This window comes from Taudactylus pleione, unplaced genomic scaffold (genome assembly GCF_031769625.1).
Source record: "Taudactylus pleione unplaced genomic scaffold, aTauple2 ptg000100l, whole genome shotgun sequence".
NCBI lineage: Eukaryota > Metazoa > Chordata > Amphibia > Anura > Myobatrachidae > Taudactylus > Taudactylus pleione.
The window spans coordinates 11,945,194-11,961,981 of NW_028284502.1; the positions used below are offsets into that span (position 1 = coordinate 11,945,194).

The window sequence follows — 16,788 nt, forward strand, 5'->3', positions numbered from 1 at the left end:
CTTGGGATTTGTAATTGGTACACATAATCATTATGAAACCAGATACATATGCAGATTTATCACCTTCAGAAGGTATAATATTACAAATGGCTATTTGGAAGAGATCAGTAAATTTTACCTGTATTCCAAACCCTTTCTGCCTTTTTTTTTATTTGGTTCTGATATTTGATATTCCCTTTTTGGCTATTAGAATAATGGTCACACGGAAAGATGATCTGCTGGCATGAATGTATAATTGATAGAATTCATTTTTAGTGTTAGTAGAGTATAGAGGGTACTGCTTTGCTTGTAAAGAAAAAGAAATGTCCATCAGATCACACAATAACTCTGTACTCTGGCCCTGATTCAGAGCCGGCCGCTCTGAATCAGGGCCGGTCTTCTTTTTTTTTTTTTTTTTTTTTTAGAACGGCCTCCTGGCCGCTCGCATAGCTGTGGGTGACCACCCACAGCTATAGCGAGCGGCCAGGAAGATGGTCGCGATGGTCAAGACCATCGCGACCATCGGGCTTGCGACGAGTCCCTTGTGGTAGGGTCTCGTTGCCGCAAGCCCCAGAGAGATTTCGTCTCTAACAGCCGAAATCTCTCCACTGACATCACTTGTAATGTCAGTGGGGCCGGCCCCAGACGGTAGGCGTTCTCCGTCTGGCCAGCCACCCCCCCGGCCCGCCCACCAAAGGGGGCGTGCTGTCACTCAACATCGACAGCACGCCCCCTTTGGTGCGAGACCCGGAGCGACGGCTTGCCCGTCGCTATCCGGGTCTCGCGCATGAGCACGACGGAGCCGGCTCTGTTGTGCGCATGCGCTCTGGGCCACCATCGACCCGGCTGAGAGCGCTCAGCGCTTGCGACCGTGTCTGAATCAGGCCCTCTGTTCCATTTTTTAGCTAATAGCAATTATTTTCGTGTTAACATGTTTTCAACAAGGAGACTTATGACAGAAAAAAAAAAAATCAGTCCCTGTTTCTTGCAAACATAAAAAGTCCATTTCCCTGCTTGAAACCAATGACTAAAAAAAGTTCACTGATGTGGGCCAAGAGGGCTGAAATGACCATCATATGAGGGATGGGAATAGTGGAACACATGAGTGAGATAGGTGGACACGCCTAATTCCCATGCAATCAAAAATACACTCTAAAATCCAGTATATGAATAGATGAAAAATTTTGTCAAATTATTAAAAGCACGATCAAAACTATCCAAAGTACAGTTTGTTCAGTTCTGCCAGAGCATTCTAAAATGTCATTTTTAATTCATGCATCTGACAGATATGACAGAGACTGACTCTTTTCAGAAATGTTCTTTGTGGGTTTATTTTACAATTTAATCTTATATATTATGTAATATATATTATAATGTTTTGGCAGAATTTATTTATGATTTATAGATTGTTTTGATTTGTACTTTTAATATTGTTACTATCGTATTGTTTGATCTATTCATCTACTGGCTTATAGCATGTTTAATTGACTGCATGGTAATAAGGCACAGCTACTTATCCCACACACATATTGCGCTATTTATGATGGGAATCCCCTTACCTTTTCAGGAGGCAGTACTTACTGTGCAGTGGGAAAGGGCCCAGTTGAAATAACCCGGGTCGAGTGACCCAGCATTTCAACCTGGCTAACGAGCCGGGTTGAACACGGATTCAACCTGACTCGCGGTGCAGTGTGAACGAGTAACCCGGGTCCCGTTCGCAGCATAGGAAGAGCCGACGCTTGGAGATGATCTACTCTCCAAGCGCCGACTCGGCACTTGACGGCTGTGACATCATCGACCCGGCAATAAGCAGGTCGAGCTGCCACTCTGAAAGGTGGCACACCTGGGAAGGGCCCGTGTACAAAATTCTGGATGTGACCTGGGAATCCAGTGTGAAAGGGGTATAATTGTGCATCTTGGTAAAACCTTGCTGCACTGCAGGTGGGGCAGAGGTAACCTGTGCAGAGAGATTTAGATTTGGGAGGGGTGAGTCCAAACTGAAATTTAAATTGCAGTTTAAAAATAAAGCTGTCCAGCATTTGTGGGCTACATGCAAAAGCTGCCAGTATTTACCCTGCATGAAAAAAATGTTATGTACTAGCACCCCTTGTATTGCAACATGGTTTGTCCAGGTACACAGTTACTTGCTCTATCCTACTCTATTCCCAAATCTGAATCAGGCCTACAGTTTGTACTTGTACAAAAAGCTGAAATGGCAAAGCATTACCATTCTAACATCACTTTTTAATTTGCCTTCATATCTTTGGTCATGTCTGTGTGTGAACTCCACAATCTGTAGAGTTTTTATCTAATGCTGGCCAGATTACAAAGTTAATATTTTTTTGCAAAGTGCCCTAAACATGTGTGTGGGGGCAATTATCACTGACTTTCTTGTTAAAAAGATGTGTTATCTAATGATTTGACTCTGCTATTTATGTTATGTTGGTCCAGGGTGATGCTTTGTTGCCTAAGACACTAAGGCCCTCATTCAGAGCCGTACGCTCTGAGCAGAGCGCACGCTCTGAATGAGGGCCGCCCTCCATAAAAATGGAGCGTCCTCCTGGACGCTCGTATAGCTGTGGGTCACCACCCACAGCCTATACGAGCGTGCAGTTTGATGGCCGCGATGGTCTTGACCATCGCGACCATCGAAACTGCGAGCCGGAGCCTGCGGTTGAGGTTTTCAACCGCAAGCCCCGGAGTGATTTTGGCTCTATCAGAGCCAAAATCACTCCCACTGACATCACTAGTGATGTCAGTGGGCCGGCTTCTGACGGGAGGCGTTCCCGTGGGAACGCCCCCGTCAGGGAGGCACGCCCCTGGCACGCCCACCAAATGGGACGTGCTGTCAATCAACATCGACAGCACGCCCCCTTTGATCAGACACAACGAGCGAAGGAAAGTCCTTCACTCGTCGCGTCTGGCGCATGCGCACGACGGAGCTCCCGCCGTCGTGCGCATGCGCAGAGCACAACATCGACCCACTTGCGAGCGGACAGCCGCTTGCGAGTGGGTCTGAATCAGGCCCTAAGCTGTGTGTTTGTAATGGAAGTGGGGTAGAAAATACGCCATTTTTCATATATGAAAAAACACTGGGCCTGATTCAGACTCGGGAATAGAGTGAGATATCTCTCTCAACTGATCATCTTGGAGAAACCATGCTGCACTGCAGGTGGGGCAGATTTAAAATGTGCAGAGAGATTTCCATTTGGGAGGAGTGTTTCCAAATTGACATCTAAATTGTAGAGTAATAATAAAGCTGTGCAGTATTTATGGGCTACATGCAAAAGCAGCCAGTATTTACCCTACATGTAAAAAAAAATGTATGTATTTACACCCCTTGCATTGCAACATGGTTTGTTCAGGTTCACAGTTGAGAGAGAGATCTCACTCTATTCCCAACTCTGAATCAGGCCCACTGTCTTGAAGTCTGTTCTTGAGAATGTAAATGAGAATACCAATTCATTTAAGGAGCCTATCCATTAGCAGCTAAATTTGAACGATATATCGTTCAGTCGTTCAACTTATCTGTCATGGATAGGCCCTGAACGATGACAGATACGCACTCCCACGGCCGACAAATTGTGTCTTTCGTCTCTCCAACATGTCGGTCAATTATCGCTGACAGATATTTGAAATATCTGTTAGTTTGTAAGCGGTAGACAACGAACGATATTTTTAATGAAAATTAATAGAAATATTTTAAAAAAATCCACTCCCTGAATGATGTCATGCAATATCGTTCGTTGTACATGACCGATATCTGTCACCGCAGCCCCAGGAATTATCAAGGGATAAATCTTTTGTCTTTCATCTTACAGAAAGATCTGCTAATGGATAGACCCCTTTACTCATTTAAAAATTAGCAGTCCGCACAATCCCGTAGACCATTGATGCTAATAACATTCCCCAATCCGCCTGTCCAGTTTCTGCTGCATGTTAGCTATAGCGCTTTTATATCGAGCTACGTTCAGTCCATTTGTTGTGGTTCTGTGTTGCAGCACATGGACAGTGTTTCATTCACTTAGTACAAACCATCCTAACATTACACACTTCACGTCAGTGTTTTTTTATTTCCTTCTTCTTTCGGACATAATGGTTACAATGACCCCTGTTGTAGCTCCAGGGTTTAATAAAGAACATTTATCGTTCTTGTCTGTTTCTCCCACCGCTTTACCTTCCCCTAAATATCCCAGTTTTCTTACACAGTCTGGCCAGCTTTGAATGGCAGCACACTATTGAACCACGTACAATAGGCAGTATCGGAGAGAACTCGCATGTCTGCACTTTAGATCTTTTTGAAAACAACAAGTTTACTGACCTAGAAATGAATCAATAAAAAGCCATTTTCTATGTGGCAAATTGAAGAACTGAAGGATTCTTGGAGCTGCATCGACTTTAAAGCTTTCTTCAGACATATAATCCTCAGAGCGGAGGAGAGGATTCTGGGAGGTGTTTAGATTGCATTCTGACAGATCATTGTACAGCGATCACTTCCACACCTGCTCTGCAGCTTAACTGGCATTAGAAGCACTGGGAGGAGGTTTTTAATACTGTTTATCATAATGTTATCACCTGCTTTTACTTAGCGCTACAGTTGTGTGTGTGTGTATAGTGTGACAAGAACACCGGAATAGTGTTTGAGGGCAGGTATGTTTGTCCCTGGTTTCTGACCTACATATTTCAAAAATGTCAGGAAAATGTTTTGAAAAGGCTTGCTGATAACTTTTGGGCTTTGGTGAAATCCGGTTAAGGGTTCCTCAGGTTATAGATGGAGAGTGAGGTCTGGGTCCTATCCATTAGGCCTATTTCAGGTCATTAGGGCCCCTAGCCTAAAGCTGGGAATAAACTATTTGATGTGTACTCAGCTGACTGAAGAATACAATGGAACAATATATTGCATCGGCCGTACACGCTACACAATCCAAAGTGCGACGCCATGATGCATGCAGCATTCTGTCGTTCACCATATCGTCCCATCTGCCGTGCAGCCCAGCTAATGGGACGATGAGATGAACGACCGGCATGCACACGCGATCGGGCGTACACACTATACGATTTGCATGATATATCTTCTAGTATATTAAAATAGGGGTTTACTGCGCTCTCAATCCTATCTTGAAATCGTCCCTAGCTGCTCCACTAGTAGAGGTATCCTGACCTCTCAAAATAATTGATTAAATAAATAATAGTGGTGCGCTCTGCAGCAATTATAATGTGTTGATGGTAAACATAAAATGAATAAAGAAGTCACTTTCTTGATGTTTTAAACTGCAAAATGTCCTGCTAATATCTTTCACATAAAGTCCCAACTTGAATCTGTAGGTAGGGTGTTCATAAAGATAATTAGACAACTGCAAAGATGATGTGCGTTCCTTATCCCTGACCGGAAATGTGTACAACCAAAAATCCTGCTGTCTCTTATGGAGAAGGATCTCTGGATAGTCCCAGGGAATATGTGGCTCCTAAAAAGTTTATTTTGTGATGTCTGTAGGATGGGTGTTCTTATATGTGCGTGATGGTACCATAAGCCTCCTTATTCGCATTCCACCTCCAATACAATACATTGGCACAGTATCAGGGATCATGGTGAACACGATGATGCAGGTAGGTAAGAAATGTCTTGTACTTACCCAATAGGTTGTGTCACTCCTGCTGGTTCTCCTTGTCCCGGTGCTCTTCCAGATGCTTATGAGGGTACTGGATATGTGGGATATGCTGCTGCACACTTTGTGATGTGGTATAAAATATGCTACAGACTTCAGTCTGATAAAAGCTAATTTATTCAAGTATATCCTGTGACTCAGAGTCTATAAATAAACATCCGGTACACAGGAGTCATAAACTGTGGATAAAGTCTCAAAATTGCTTAACATGCAAGAAAAGTTCTCTCATGAAAAATCCTGTAGGTAAGGGGCGTGGCCCAACGCTTTTCATCTGATATGCAGACTTTTTCAAGGTCATCTTCTAGTGCAGAGGTTCCCAAGCTCCACCATTACAGTCCAGGTTTTAAGGATATCCATGCTTGAGCACAGGTGACTTAATTAGGACCTCAGTCAATTTGATTTAACCATCTCAACTCAAGCATGGATATCCTTAACAAATGGACTGTAATGCTGGAGTTTGGGAAACTCTCTGTTAAATTGTGTACCCAGCTACAGAGTAGGTTAATTAGTACTTGCACCTGGGTGAGTATGTGAAAAAGGGGATGGTTATGGGATGCCGGTGCTCAGAATCCCAACAATGGTTAGTATACCCACACTTGTCGGTCAGTATTCTAAACCTTTCCCTACCCTAACCCTCCCTCCCCGGTGACTAAACCTAACCGCCCCCTCCCCCCATAGTGCCTAACCCTCCCCCGATACTTACCTTCGGGATGCCGGCGCTGGGATTAATACAGGTGTCGGCATTCCAGAGCTGGAGTCCCTGCAGTCTGGATATTGAGCACATGCCATGAAAAAGCTGTCGGACTGGACATCCCCTCTCTCACTGCCTGGGGAACGGGACCGCAGAGTCTCTGTGACAGCAAACCTGCTACTTGGTACAATTGAGCTATACTTGCTGAAACTTCCAATGTTTTGGTAGTTGTCAGTCTGGAGAGATTTATGTTTAGTTTGTGCCGGACAGGCACGGTGTTTTTATTTTGAAGTTTTTTTTTCTCAGCTTAATAAAACTGGCCGTGGTCCGTTGTACCCTAACCTTGGACTTGTGTAATCTCTCGGCTGCTGTTGACTACCGTCTACCCCAGGAGATGGTACCTGACCCCCTAAATCTTGTTACAATCTTTGTTTTGTCTGAGAATGGACATCTATTACATTGTACCTAATCATTTATCAGAGGCATTATTGCTACTATTGTCATGTGTAGGAAATTGGACTATTTACATAGTGACTTAGGTAATATACATGCATGTCTCTCTGTGTACCTTTTAATAACTTGCACATGGTGTCTAGAAAATAGCTGTACAGCTCCTGAGTCAGGCTGCATACTGAGCTGTTACCTCTCCGAGGTATCTTACTCCTGAGGTCCCCTGTGCCCTGGTAGTCACCAGGAGTGAGTATAACATGTATGTGTCACTGTTTTGTGAGCTTTCCTGGGTTAAGTATGCACTTAGTTTGGTTTTGAGCAGTGGGAACAGTAAAAGGAAGGCACAAGTAATTGGGAGACATTGGAATATCAGGGGTGTAGTAGGTATTACCAAAAGCGGCAGCGTGGCAAGGGTGAAAATCTCGATCGTCCCTAAGGTAAGTATCACTACCCTAATTCCACCTCCCTAACCCTCCCTTAGGGGTGCCTAACCGTAACCTCCCCCCCCCAAGTGCCTAACCCTAATCCCCCCCTCTAAGTGCCTAAACCCCCCCTTCCCCGCTGCCTAAACCTAAGTCCCCCGGGGAGGTGCCTAACCCTAACCTCCCCCCGTGGGTGCCTGTCCCCTAGCCTAACCCTAACCTCCCGGGGGAGTGCCTAACCCTAAGTCCCCCCGGGAGCCCTAAACCTAACCCCCCCCCGGCTGTCCACGCCCAGCCTCACTTCGATCGAGATGCCGGGTGTCGGTCTTCCGGCGTCTAGTTAATGATAGGCGTCTAGATTTAGATGCCTGTCATTAGTACCACGCCGGGATTAGAACGTCTGGAAGCCGGCGGTCGGGATTTAGACCGTCTGCTTCCAAACTACTTCCCGAGTATCCGTATTTAAAACCACAAGCGCCAAGCTCCTGATGTCCTGCCAGAGGGTAGAGTTCAGAGCATGAAAAGAAAGGTGCCATCCGCGGACAGCCTCTCCAGCAATTACATGGGCTATTTGGAGATAATAACATGGGATATCTGTAGAGCATTTGCTCAGGTGCATCGGAACATATTGCCATCGATATAGCATCTTATAGACATTTTTTTTTTCTTTCATTTTAGTACGGATGGAGCTTGTGGCAGTATTCTCCCATATTTCTATATTTCTGCCCAGTCTTACCCAATCAGGGCCTCATCCAGCTCTCTTTTGTGCAAGTCCATTGGAGTACTTAATGGTGGATCTAGAATGTGCAATCTCTGTGTGCAGCATGGCATTAAGGCCTTTTGTGAATAATTGCCAGAGAGAGAGTGTGGTTCAGTTAAGTTTAGGGGATCTGCTTTATACATGATCTATAAAAGCGTTAAAAATAAAAATCCAATTTGCAAGTTTTAAAAAAATTCATGTCTTTGAAGGAAGTGAAGGTTTCAGTGCTAGTTATAGCCTTAAGATATTTAATACCAATCGTTAGCCAAGGATCGTGGCCTGGAGGAAAGCTTGGATTATTGAAAACGGGGATTATTGGGATAGGGGGGTGACTCCAACCTAAAGGGTTTAGTGGCATTATCCCATACAGCTTGGGAGTGTGAAACCCCTGGGAGCATACAGATTTTGGCCTTGGGTATCATGTGAGCCAGAGGATGGAAAACACTGAGGTTAACCCCAAACCTTCAGTCTCCGCAGGGGACCAGATTCTAGTAGAAGATGGATTATTTCAGAGGATGCATTGAGCCAGCTGTGTGTACTAAAGCTTGAATATGAGTAGAAGCCTGCACTCTCTACACCATTTTTAATTAAGACTAATGTACGAACACCTACTTGTATGCTGCATTAGCTGTTGCAATCCCATAAGTACACATCCGGGGGAGCTTAAGTACTCCAGCTCTGGAACTTGTCTTCTCCCTCTTCTCTGAATGCGGAGACCAGAGGCATCTGTTCTCTCCTCGGTAGTGACCTCAATCATGCTCTAGGTTGAGTCTGCACTACCTTAACTACTGTATTAATATATATAAAGAAAACTAGTATGTTTTATCTGCTGTGAATTAGTAGTAATAAAATATGGCATCTCCACCCGTGCGACTGTATGGCTCATTTATTTATAATTTATTAACTTTTATGTAGCGCACACATATTCCTTATAATTGTCCATTCACATCAGTACTTGCCTCAGTGGAGCTTACAAGCTATATTCCCTATCACATGTACATACATACTGTATATACACTAGGTTTAACTTTTGTCAGGAGTCAGTTAACCTACCAGTATATTTTTGGATTGTGGGAAGAAGAGCACCTGGAGGAAAGCCACGGAGAACATACAAACTCCACCCAGAGCCGCAGTGGGAATTAAATCCAAGACCTCAGTGCTGTGAGGCAGTAATGCTAACCATTACACCAACCGTGCTGCCTAATATATGGCCATTAAGACCTGTATAAATTAGTTTATCTATATCACGTATATGTACATACTACTGTTCTCTGTTAGTTACAACTTGATACAAGAAAAGAGGAGAAGATATGAAGAACAGATTACAAACCACTGCCTGTGCGATAAAATGAGTGCTGCTTTTTGTATGAGTCTATATCTGACTTTTCTCTAAATTGATTGCCTTAGTCCACATGTATCAGAGCAATGCAAATTAAAATCTAACTGCCTACTAAGGAGTCTGAGTACTGAGCCCAGCCTAGGCTTTGTGGCTGATAGTCACCCTGTATAATGTCACTGTTGTTATAATGTGGTAATTAGCGGTAAGTGGTGGTGCAATAAAAGGGAAAAAAAAGTTTTCTCCTGGGTAGAAAAGTGTGGATTGTACAATCCTATAACCACACACTGTTTATTAGGATGTCATATCTGTGTACTTAAATATGTGTATGCTCATGCATACAGTATTATACCTTGTGAATCAGTTTGAAAGTTAAAATGCAAAAGTAGTATTTACATGCAGTCACGGCAGCCACTTTGTGGGCTGAAGTGATATTCATGAGATTACAGACTCCTGTTTGCCGGGAAGTAGCGATCTGTCTAAGGCAGGAAGACCCTTACTTTCAGACAGGACGTCAATGAGGCCCCCTCTGAAACAGCGCCAAAAACATTGGTACAAAAATATGCTACATATTAAACAAGGGCATGACCATATAATAACTAAAAATGTGTGTTCTGAAAAAATAAAAAATAATAAAAATAAATAAGTATATATATGTGTGTGTGTGTGTGTGTGTGTGTGTATGTATGTATGTATATATATATATATATATATATATATATATATATATATATATATATATATTATATAATCTAGTTTGACCCTTTTAAGTGGAAGTTAAGTTATGCAAATTTGTGCTTCTGTGAAAACCCCTCAGCTATTTAAGCTTCCGTAGGTAAATGGTAATCTTTAAGTAACACCTTTTTACTGGTAAATGTATATTGCATTTTGCACATATAATTGCATTTGGAAAATTGGGCACCGCTTTTAGCATGGATTAATGTTGTTGACAGTAGCTTTGCAAACAAATCGTCATGGTAATTCTCTGTGGAGCTTGGAAAGACAAGTCTGCATGTAAGGTGGCACATTGCGCATAGTATTATCCCTAAAGGTGCTACACACTGTACTGGTGTAGTTATATTTTTCCATATATTCTCTTATGTGTTGCAGTAGTTGTACCAATAACTCTAGTTAGACTTATATCAAGGCTGCTTTCTTCAAATGACATAACCAGCTTATACAATTTAAGGAGAACATAAGACACCTTTTTTTATTTTTCTTTGTAACGTTAAAAATCCTGCAACACCTTTCTGACTCTGATATATGTAATCACATAGTTTTTACTCTGCTTCACCCACCTAGTAATTGGGGCAGGCTGATTGTGTGTATTGGAATGCAACCTCTGTGCTAGAACTTCTTCTTTCATCTAAAGCTGGGTACACACTATACGATCCATCATACAATATATAGTTTCGTCGCGGATCGCAACAATGCAGTGTACATGCCCGACCCGTCGTTCGCGATGATCATTCATTGAATCGTCCCATCTGCTGTTCTACACAGACGATGGGACGATGCAATGAACGACGCCATGCTGCTCCATGCAGCATGCATTACACAGCTTGTACGTGCACAGGTGCTACTGCAATCGGTACAGATGGTTTCGGATTAGTGGCAGAAAAGTGATGGGCGTTCCTGGGCAGTGACTGAAAGATGGCTAGAGATGCATTCAACAATGGTCCGTTCAGTGGGCATGGCAATGAAAGCAGCTGAGTACTAGTAAGATGGGGGGGAGCGGGTACTAATTACCCAGGTCCGGGCTTGCTGGAGGGGTCTGGCAGGGGCCCAGGTCCGGCACCGCTCCCCCCCTCTTGCATCACAGCAGCCCAGCACACGCTGCTGCGTGCTGGGCTGTACTGGGAGACTATGTGAAAAAGTGAGGCTATATATAGTTGCGCAAAAATCTGCAGCCCCTGTGTGCACAAAAGAAAGAGTCTCACTAAACTCTTAACAAACAACAAGACAAATATATTTCTGCTACAGGATGGCGCTGGATATCACAAAGGAAAAGAAAAAAGATCCTTATTCCTTTTTCGAGGGAAATTAAACACAGTTTCCTGTTTTGTAGGTTCTCAACAAATCATGGTGAACTCCATGCGGTACATAAAAGAAAACACATATTAACACAATAGAGACATGAATGAGTTTAAAATCAGTCCATATAATATTTGTGCAAAGTGGAAATCTGGGTGTGGTTTAATAGATGCGTACCAAAACGCACATGCCAAGAAGTGGGTAAGTGCTTATCTGGGTATCTTTAATTATCCAGAGAAAACCGCTTCACCAATGATGAAATAAATGAAAGGAGGTACTTCGTACCTAACTTACATCCAGCATACGCTGTAAGTGCTCATAAAGGTTTCTTTTCATATGTATTCTGATTCCCCCTCTGCTTTATATTATGCAAGGATTCATCCTCATAATAAAAGAAGAATGGTGTATGTAGCCAAGGTGTCATTTATTAAAATAAAAAAGAACACATGAAAAACAAATAAAAAAAATGTGACAACCTGGTAAATGATAGCAGTAGAGTCCGGAATGTGTTTTCTTCTCCAGTGTCAATAATCCAAACAATTTCACAGCAAATCCCCTACCAACGCGTTTCGATCCTCCTATGTGGAGCCTTGAAAAAGATCCACATAGGAGGATCGTAGCAGTCACAGCAGTCTCCTATGCCAGTGGGGAGAGCAATCACACTGATCGCGCCCCCCACTGGCTATGCGCTGGACTGAGGGACTCACAGCGCCCCCCAGCGTGCAGGGCCGCCTCGCTGCGCTGCAAAAATGTTTTTGTTTTGCTATTAGGCCACGTCACCTTCATCTTCCAGGCCTGCCGTGGCTGTCGGCACCCCTGGGCAAGCAGCCGCAGACGTAGGAGGCCATAGTCAGACGGAGAAACCGCAACTGTCATAGTGCTGGTGCAAGTTTAGATGGTACGAGCGATTTGTGGAGAATAAGGATGCAGCAATCAGTAATACAGTGTGTACAGACGCGGAAAGTGGGCGTCTTAGACCTTGCACATTCGGCCGCACGCATGTACAGCATTTGCCTAAAGATACATTTGCATAAAGTCACAGACAGGCAAATGCCAATAGACGCTGCTGCGTGTGCTTCTGCTTCCACCTCTGAATCAGGCCCAGGCCCTGGATTTTGTTGTAGCCTGTGTGATAGGATCATTGGTAAAGTGGTCTGTGGCAGGTACATTTGTCCCAGATTCCTGTCTTATGTGTTTTAAACCCCCAGGAGAAAGTCTGCAGTGTAGCAGGCTTGAGTTTCGGCTTTTTGAAAAGCCGGTTTGGGACTTGGGGGTTGTGGGTGAGAGGAGAGGGAGGGCTCCACCCACGGCCACTCCAGGTTTTGGTTCTCGCGGCCTGGTAACAGGCTTGTTAGGGTTTCCACCTGAGAGTGGCCAATATAAGCCTAGTTTGGATAAGGCTTAGTGTCTCACCTGGGAGAGCAGGCAGGGAGTTTGCTCAGAGACACTTGGAAACCTAACTGTGAGTGTTGTGCTGTGCTTTTGTTGCTGGCGAGGGCATTAGGCCCTGCCAGGTTCTGGTAGTGAGGGAACTACCTGTGAAGTTAGTGCCCCGACAGGGCTAGGATTTATATTTGTTTTCTTTATATTTCTGACATTGTACAATAAAGACTGGCGCCGACCAGCTTGTACTTGCATCCAGACTGGTGTGCTGCTTCCCTGCTGCTGTGTGTGTGTGTGTGTAAGGAAGGAGTCCTCTACCCAGGAGAGGGACCCCCTAACCTAACTGTGTCACACCTGTTTTTTATCATCAAGCATGTTTTCTTTTTCTCTACAATGCATGTTCTGTTTCTTTGTCTCCTATTGTTATTCACAATAACTGTGGATGCAGAGAGGGCGGCTCCCGGTGAAATAATATAAAAAGAATAATAGGATAATAGTAGTTTTTATCTGCCATTTAAAAGAAAACTCTGTTTGTAATATGTTGTCCTTTTAAATAATACTTGCCACCTGCTATTCCTTATATCCCATCCATGACACTTCTTACCTGCACCCATGGAGACAGTGGGCCTGATTCAGACCCGGTCGCAAGCGCTGAACGCTCGCAACCGGGTCGATGGTGGCGCATGTGCACGACGGAGCAGGCACCGTCATGCACATGTACGAGACCCGGCTAGCGACGGGTCTCGCAACAAAGGGGGCGAGCTGTCGATGTTGAGTGACAGCTCGCCCCCTTTGGTGGGCGGGCCGGGGGGGGTGGCAGTCCAAACGGAGGCGTTCCCATGAGAACGCCTGCCGTTTGGGGCCGGCCCCACTGACATCACTGAGATTCCGGCTCTGTTAGAGCCAAAATCTCTCTGGGGCTTGCGGCCACGTGACCCTACCACAAGGGTCTCGTCGCAAGCCCGATGGTCGCGATGGTCTTGACCATCGCGACCTCATCATGGGCGCTCGCAATAGCTGTGGGTGGTCACCCACAGCTATGCGAACGGCCAAGAGGTCGATCCAAAGAAAAAAATGCCCGGCCCTGATTCAGAGCGAGCGCTCTGTCAGTGCAAACGGCTCTGAATCAGGCCCAGTGTCAGCAGGTGTCCTGTGTCAGTGGGAAACTATAGTGTGTTTCTCGGTAACATGGCGTATAATAATTTGGACACATTCATGGTAATAACTGTGTCCATCACTCTCTACCCACAGAGGAAGACATGTACAGCACATACTCCAATGTTCTTCTCAAAAATTTCCTGGCTGAAGGAGTGGTCAGCGGGCATGAAGTTCTTATTGCATCTGCTTGTGAGGATCCACAAACAATTTTGAAGGTAACATGATATACTTGGTATTAGATATATGTAGCTACAACAGTATTTTCTCATGTCTGCAGGTGGATTAAGATAAATCTAGGCCCTGAGCGTAACCTCCCTCCTTAACTATGTCTCCAATCACCATGCAGTAAAGCGCAATTGATTTTGTCGTTTATATGCATCTTACTGCTTTGGCTGGAGGGTGAGTAGATTTGCCACTCTATACTGTATATGCTTGGGGGGTATTTTGATTTTATTTTTTAATGATGTTTTTTGTATATTTTGCTTCATATTCATACTCTTTTTCTCTTCTCCCATCGTCCTTGTTTGTTGGATTGTCCCCGCCGGCTCCTATCTCTGTAGCTTCCTCTTCTCTATGCTCTTCTCTATTTGTCCATAGTCTCCAGCTCCCATATGTCAAACTTTTCTACCTCTGCCAGCTCCCATGTCACAAACTTTCCTGGCCACAGCGGGATAGCCCACAGCGGAGGGCACGTTGCTTGGGGGACATTATATTGTCATCAGCTGCCATGTGCACTAAACTGTAAACTTTTTTTTTGTCCTCCCCACCCCCTTTCCTACCCCAAGAGAAATATATATATTAGCTTACCGGTCCCTCTTGCCGGGGGTCCCTTCTCTCCTTCCCATTAGCAGGTGGGCTCACGGTGTACTGTTTAATATCAGGGAATGTTAGTACCACATATTGCAAAATGTTTAAGCTGATCAACTGCATGGAAGTCTTCCCGTCTGGCCGGTCCTACACTGTTCCTTAGAAGACATGTCATGACTCTGTTTCATACCTCACTAGTTATCATGGGGTTTTTTTGTGGGTTGAGGTCTATCAGCCCATTGGCTTAAAGCAGGGATGGGGAACCTCAGGAATCATTTGGTTTAGCCCTCTGAGCTTTTTTTCTGCTAGCCTCATCTGGCTAGGAGGGTGCCTAGAATGGCACCCTGCAGCCAGAATCTATGCAGCAGTGCCGCCTGGAGCGTCCTTAGGACGCTTCAGACGGTCACATCGCTGCTGTTACAGCTCCCCAGAGCATCTTCAGCATGCTCCGGGCATTGCTGTGATCACTGGTGATTGTAGCCCCGCCCGTGTGATGTCACATGGAGGGGGTGTGGCCTGCACTGGGCCCGCGATTAATGATCTATATATCAAAATGGCCCTCGCCAGAAAAAAGGTTCCCCACCCCTGGCTTAAAGGGACAGAGCCTCCCGCAAGCATAGTAATTAGTGGACCCCTGGGGAATCGGCTGACACAAATTGTCTTACATAGGTTGGAAATGTGGGGTGCATGAGGAATTGTGACCACACAATTTTGTCATAAAAAATAGTCTGTAATCCTCAACACTCTTTTATCTGTCCGTGGTACCAGAGGTATATATTTTATCAAATCGGTCTTCTATTGCACAGTTTACTTGCATTATGCCACACGCTATAAGAAACTAAACAGTATTGTTCCCTAATGTCTCATCTGTGTGGGATTCATACTGTTTTCTGCGACACAAGTGTTTATCATTGAAGTGTACAGGTGTCCATCACAGTATAGCTCCAAATTGTAGCACACTATGGGGGGAATTCAATTAGCTCTGATAAATGATTGGGGGAGAAAAGGGGAGGTAGTAGTATTCAATTAGGCTCCCTTTTCCTCCCGATACCTGTTTTAATGCACATTAACCTGAGTTAACACACGTTAACCTTAATTTATCAGGAGTTAACCCCCGGAATCTGACAAGTTCACTTATTCGGGCATTAAGTGGCTGTCATACCCCGATAAATTTATTTTCACGTCTCATGAGACCCAAAAAGAAATCCCTGTAAAGTGGGGCTGATGGAATAGTCCCCAGGGGATCAATTAGCGCATGGTGATTTACCGCGGGTAATTGAATTCCCCCCTAAGTGTAATACGAGCATATGCACAGTTCACGTTACCATACAGTGCCTTCTGCACATTCCTACTTACAGTATTATAAATGTAGTTCATTGAGGTCTCTGGCAAATGGTTTCATATACTGATGTGTCCGCAAACATCTTACTTCCTTGTGCGTTAAACGGCTCTTCTAGTCGCTCCTTGCCGTGGCATGATTCAGTAGCGCTGAGTTTTTTTGCGCAACTTTTTTTCCCTTCAAATACATCTTATTCGCATCAGCGATGTGAATGAGTAGCACAAACCGCTTCTGCTGATTAAAATGATATGCGGCTTGCCTGTGTTCTGTGTGTGACTCCGGCTGTATCGGTATGCAAAATGCTACGTTACACTGTCACAGCCGCTGACACTGTAACGTAGCATTTCACAAAAAAGTCGCACAAAAAAAACGCTCATTGTTACCGAGTCGAAAGGCGCTCATGTGTTTAACGCGAATTGTAGCACTCGGAGGTAAGATGTATGTGGACACCTCTGTATGCCCCGAAATAATGTATTGTGGTATAGTAGCAGTTCCTGGCTTCCGTGTCAGGACACATCTGTGTCACAGTGCTAGGCCGGATGCGTCACAAGATTTTAAGTTTGAATGGTGACAAATTAACAAGAAAAAGAAGAATCAAGTGGATCTGTCATGTCATTTTAGTGGTTCAGGCATTTAAAAGCCTAATTGCAACATACAGCTATTAACACACGTACTATTCTTGAGAAAAAGGTCTCTAAAGCTTCATCCCTCATGCTTTGTATTGTATCCCCTGTTATAAAGCCTTAGGCATTATTTTAAGTAG

General features: G+C 44.4%; 1 protein-coding gene across 3 annotated transcripts in view; it reads left to right on the forward strand.

The window, feature by feature from the left end:
- ELP4 (elongator acetyltransferase complex subunit 4) overlaps positions 1 to 16,788 on the forward strand; it is a 325,735-nt gene that overhangs the window by 25,595 nt on the left and 283,352 nt on the right. For all 3 annotated transcript variants that reach the window (XM_088470418.1, XM_088470420.1, XM_088470421.1), the window contains exon 3: positions 13,973 to 14,094. In XM_088470418.1, coding sequence (XP_088326544.1) covers positions 13,973 to 14,094 — 122 coding nt within the window. The remainder of the gene's footprint in view (positions 1 to 13,972; positions 14,095 to 16,788) is intronic.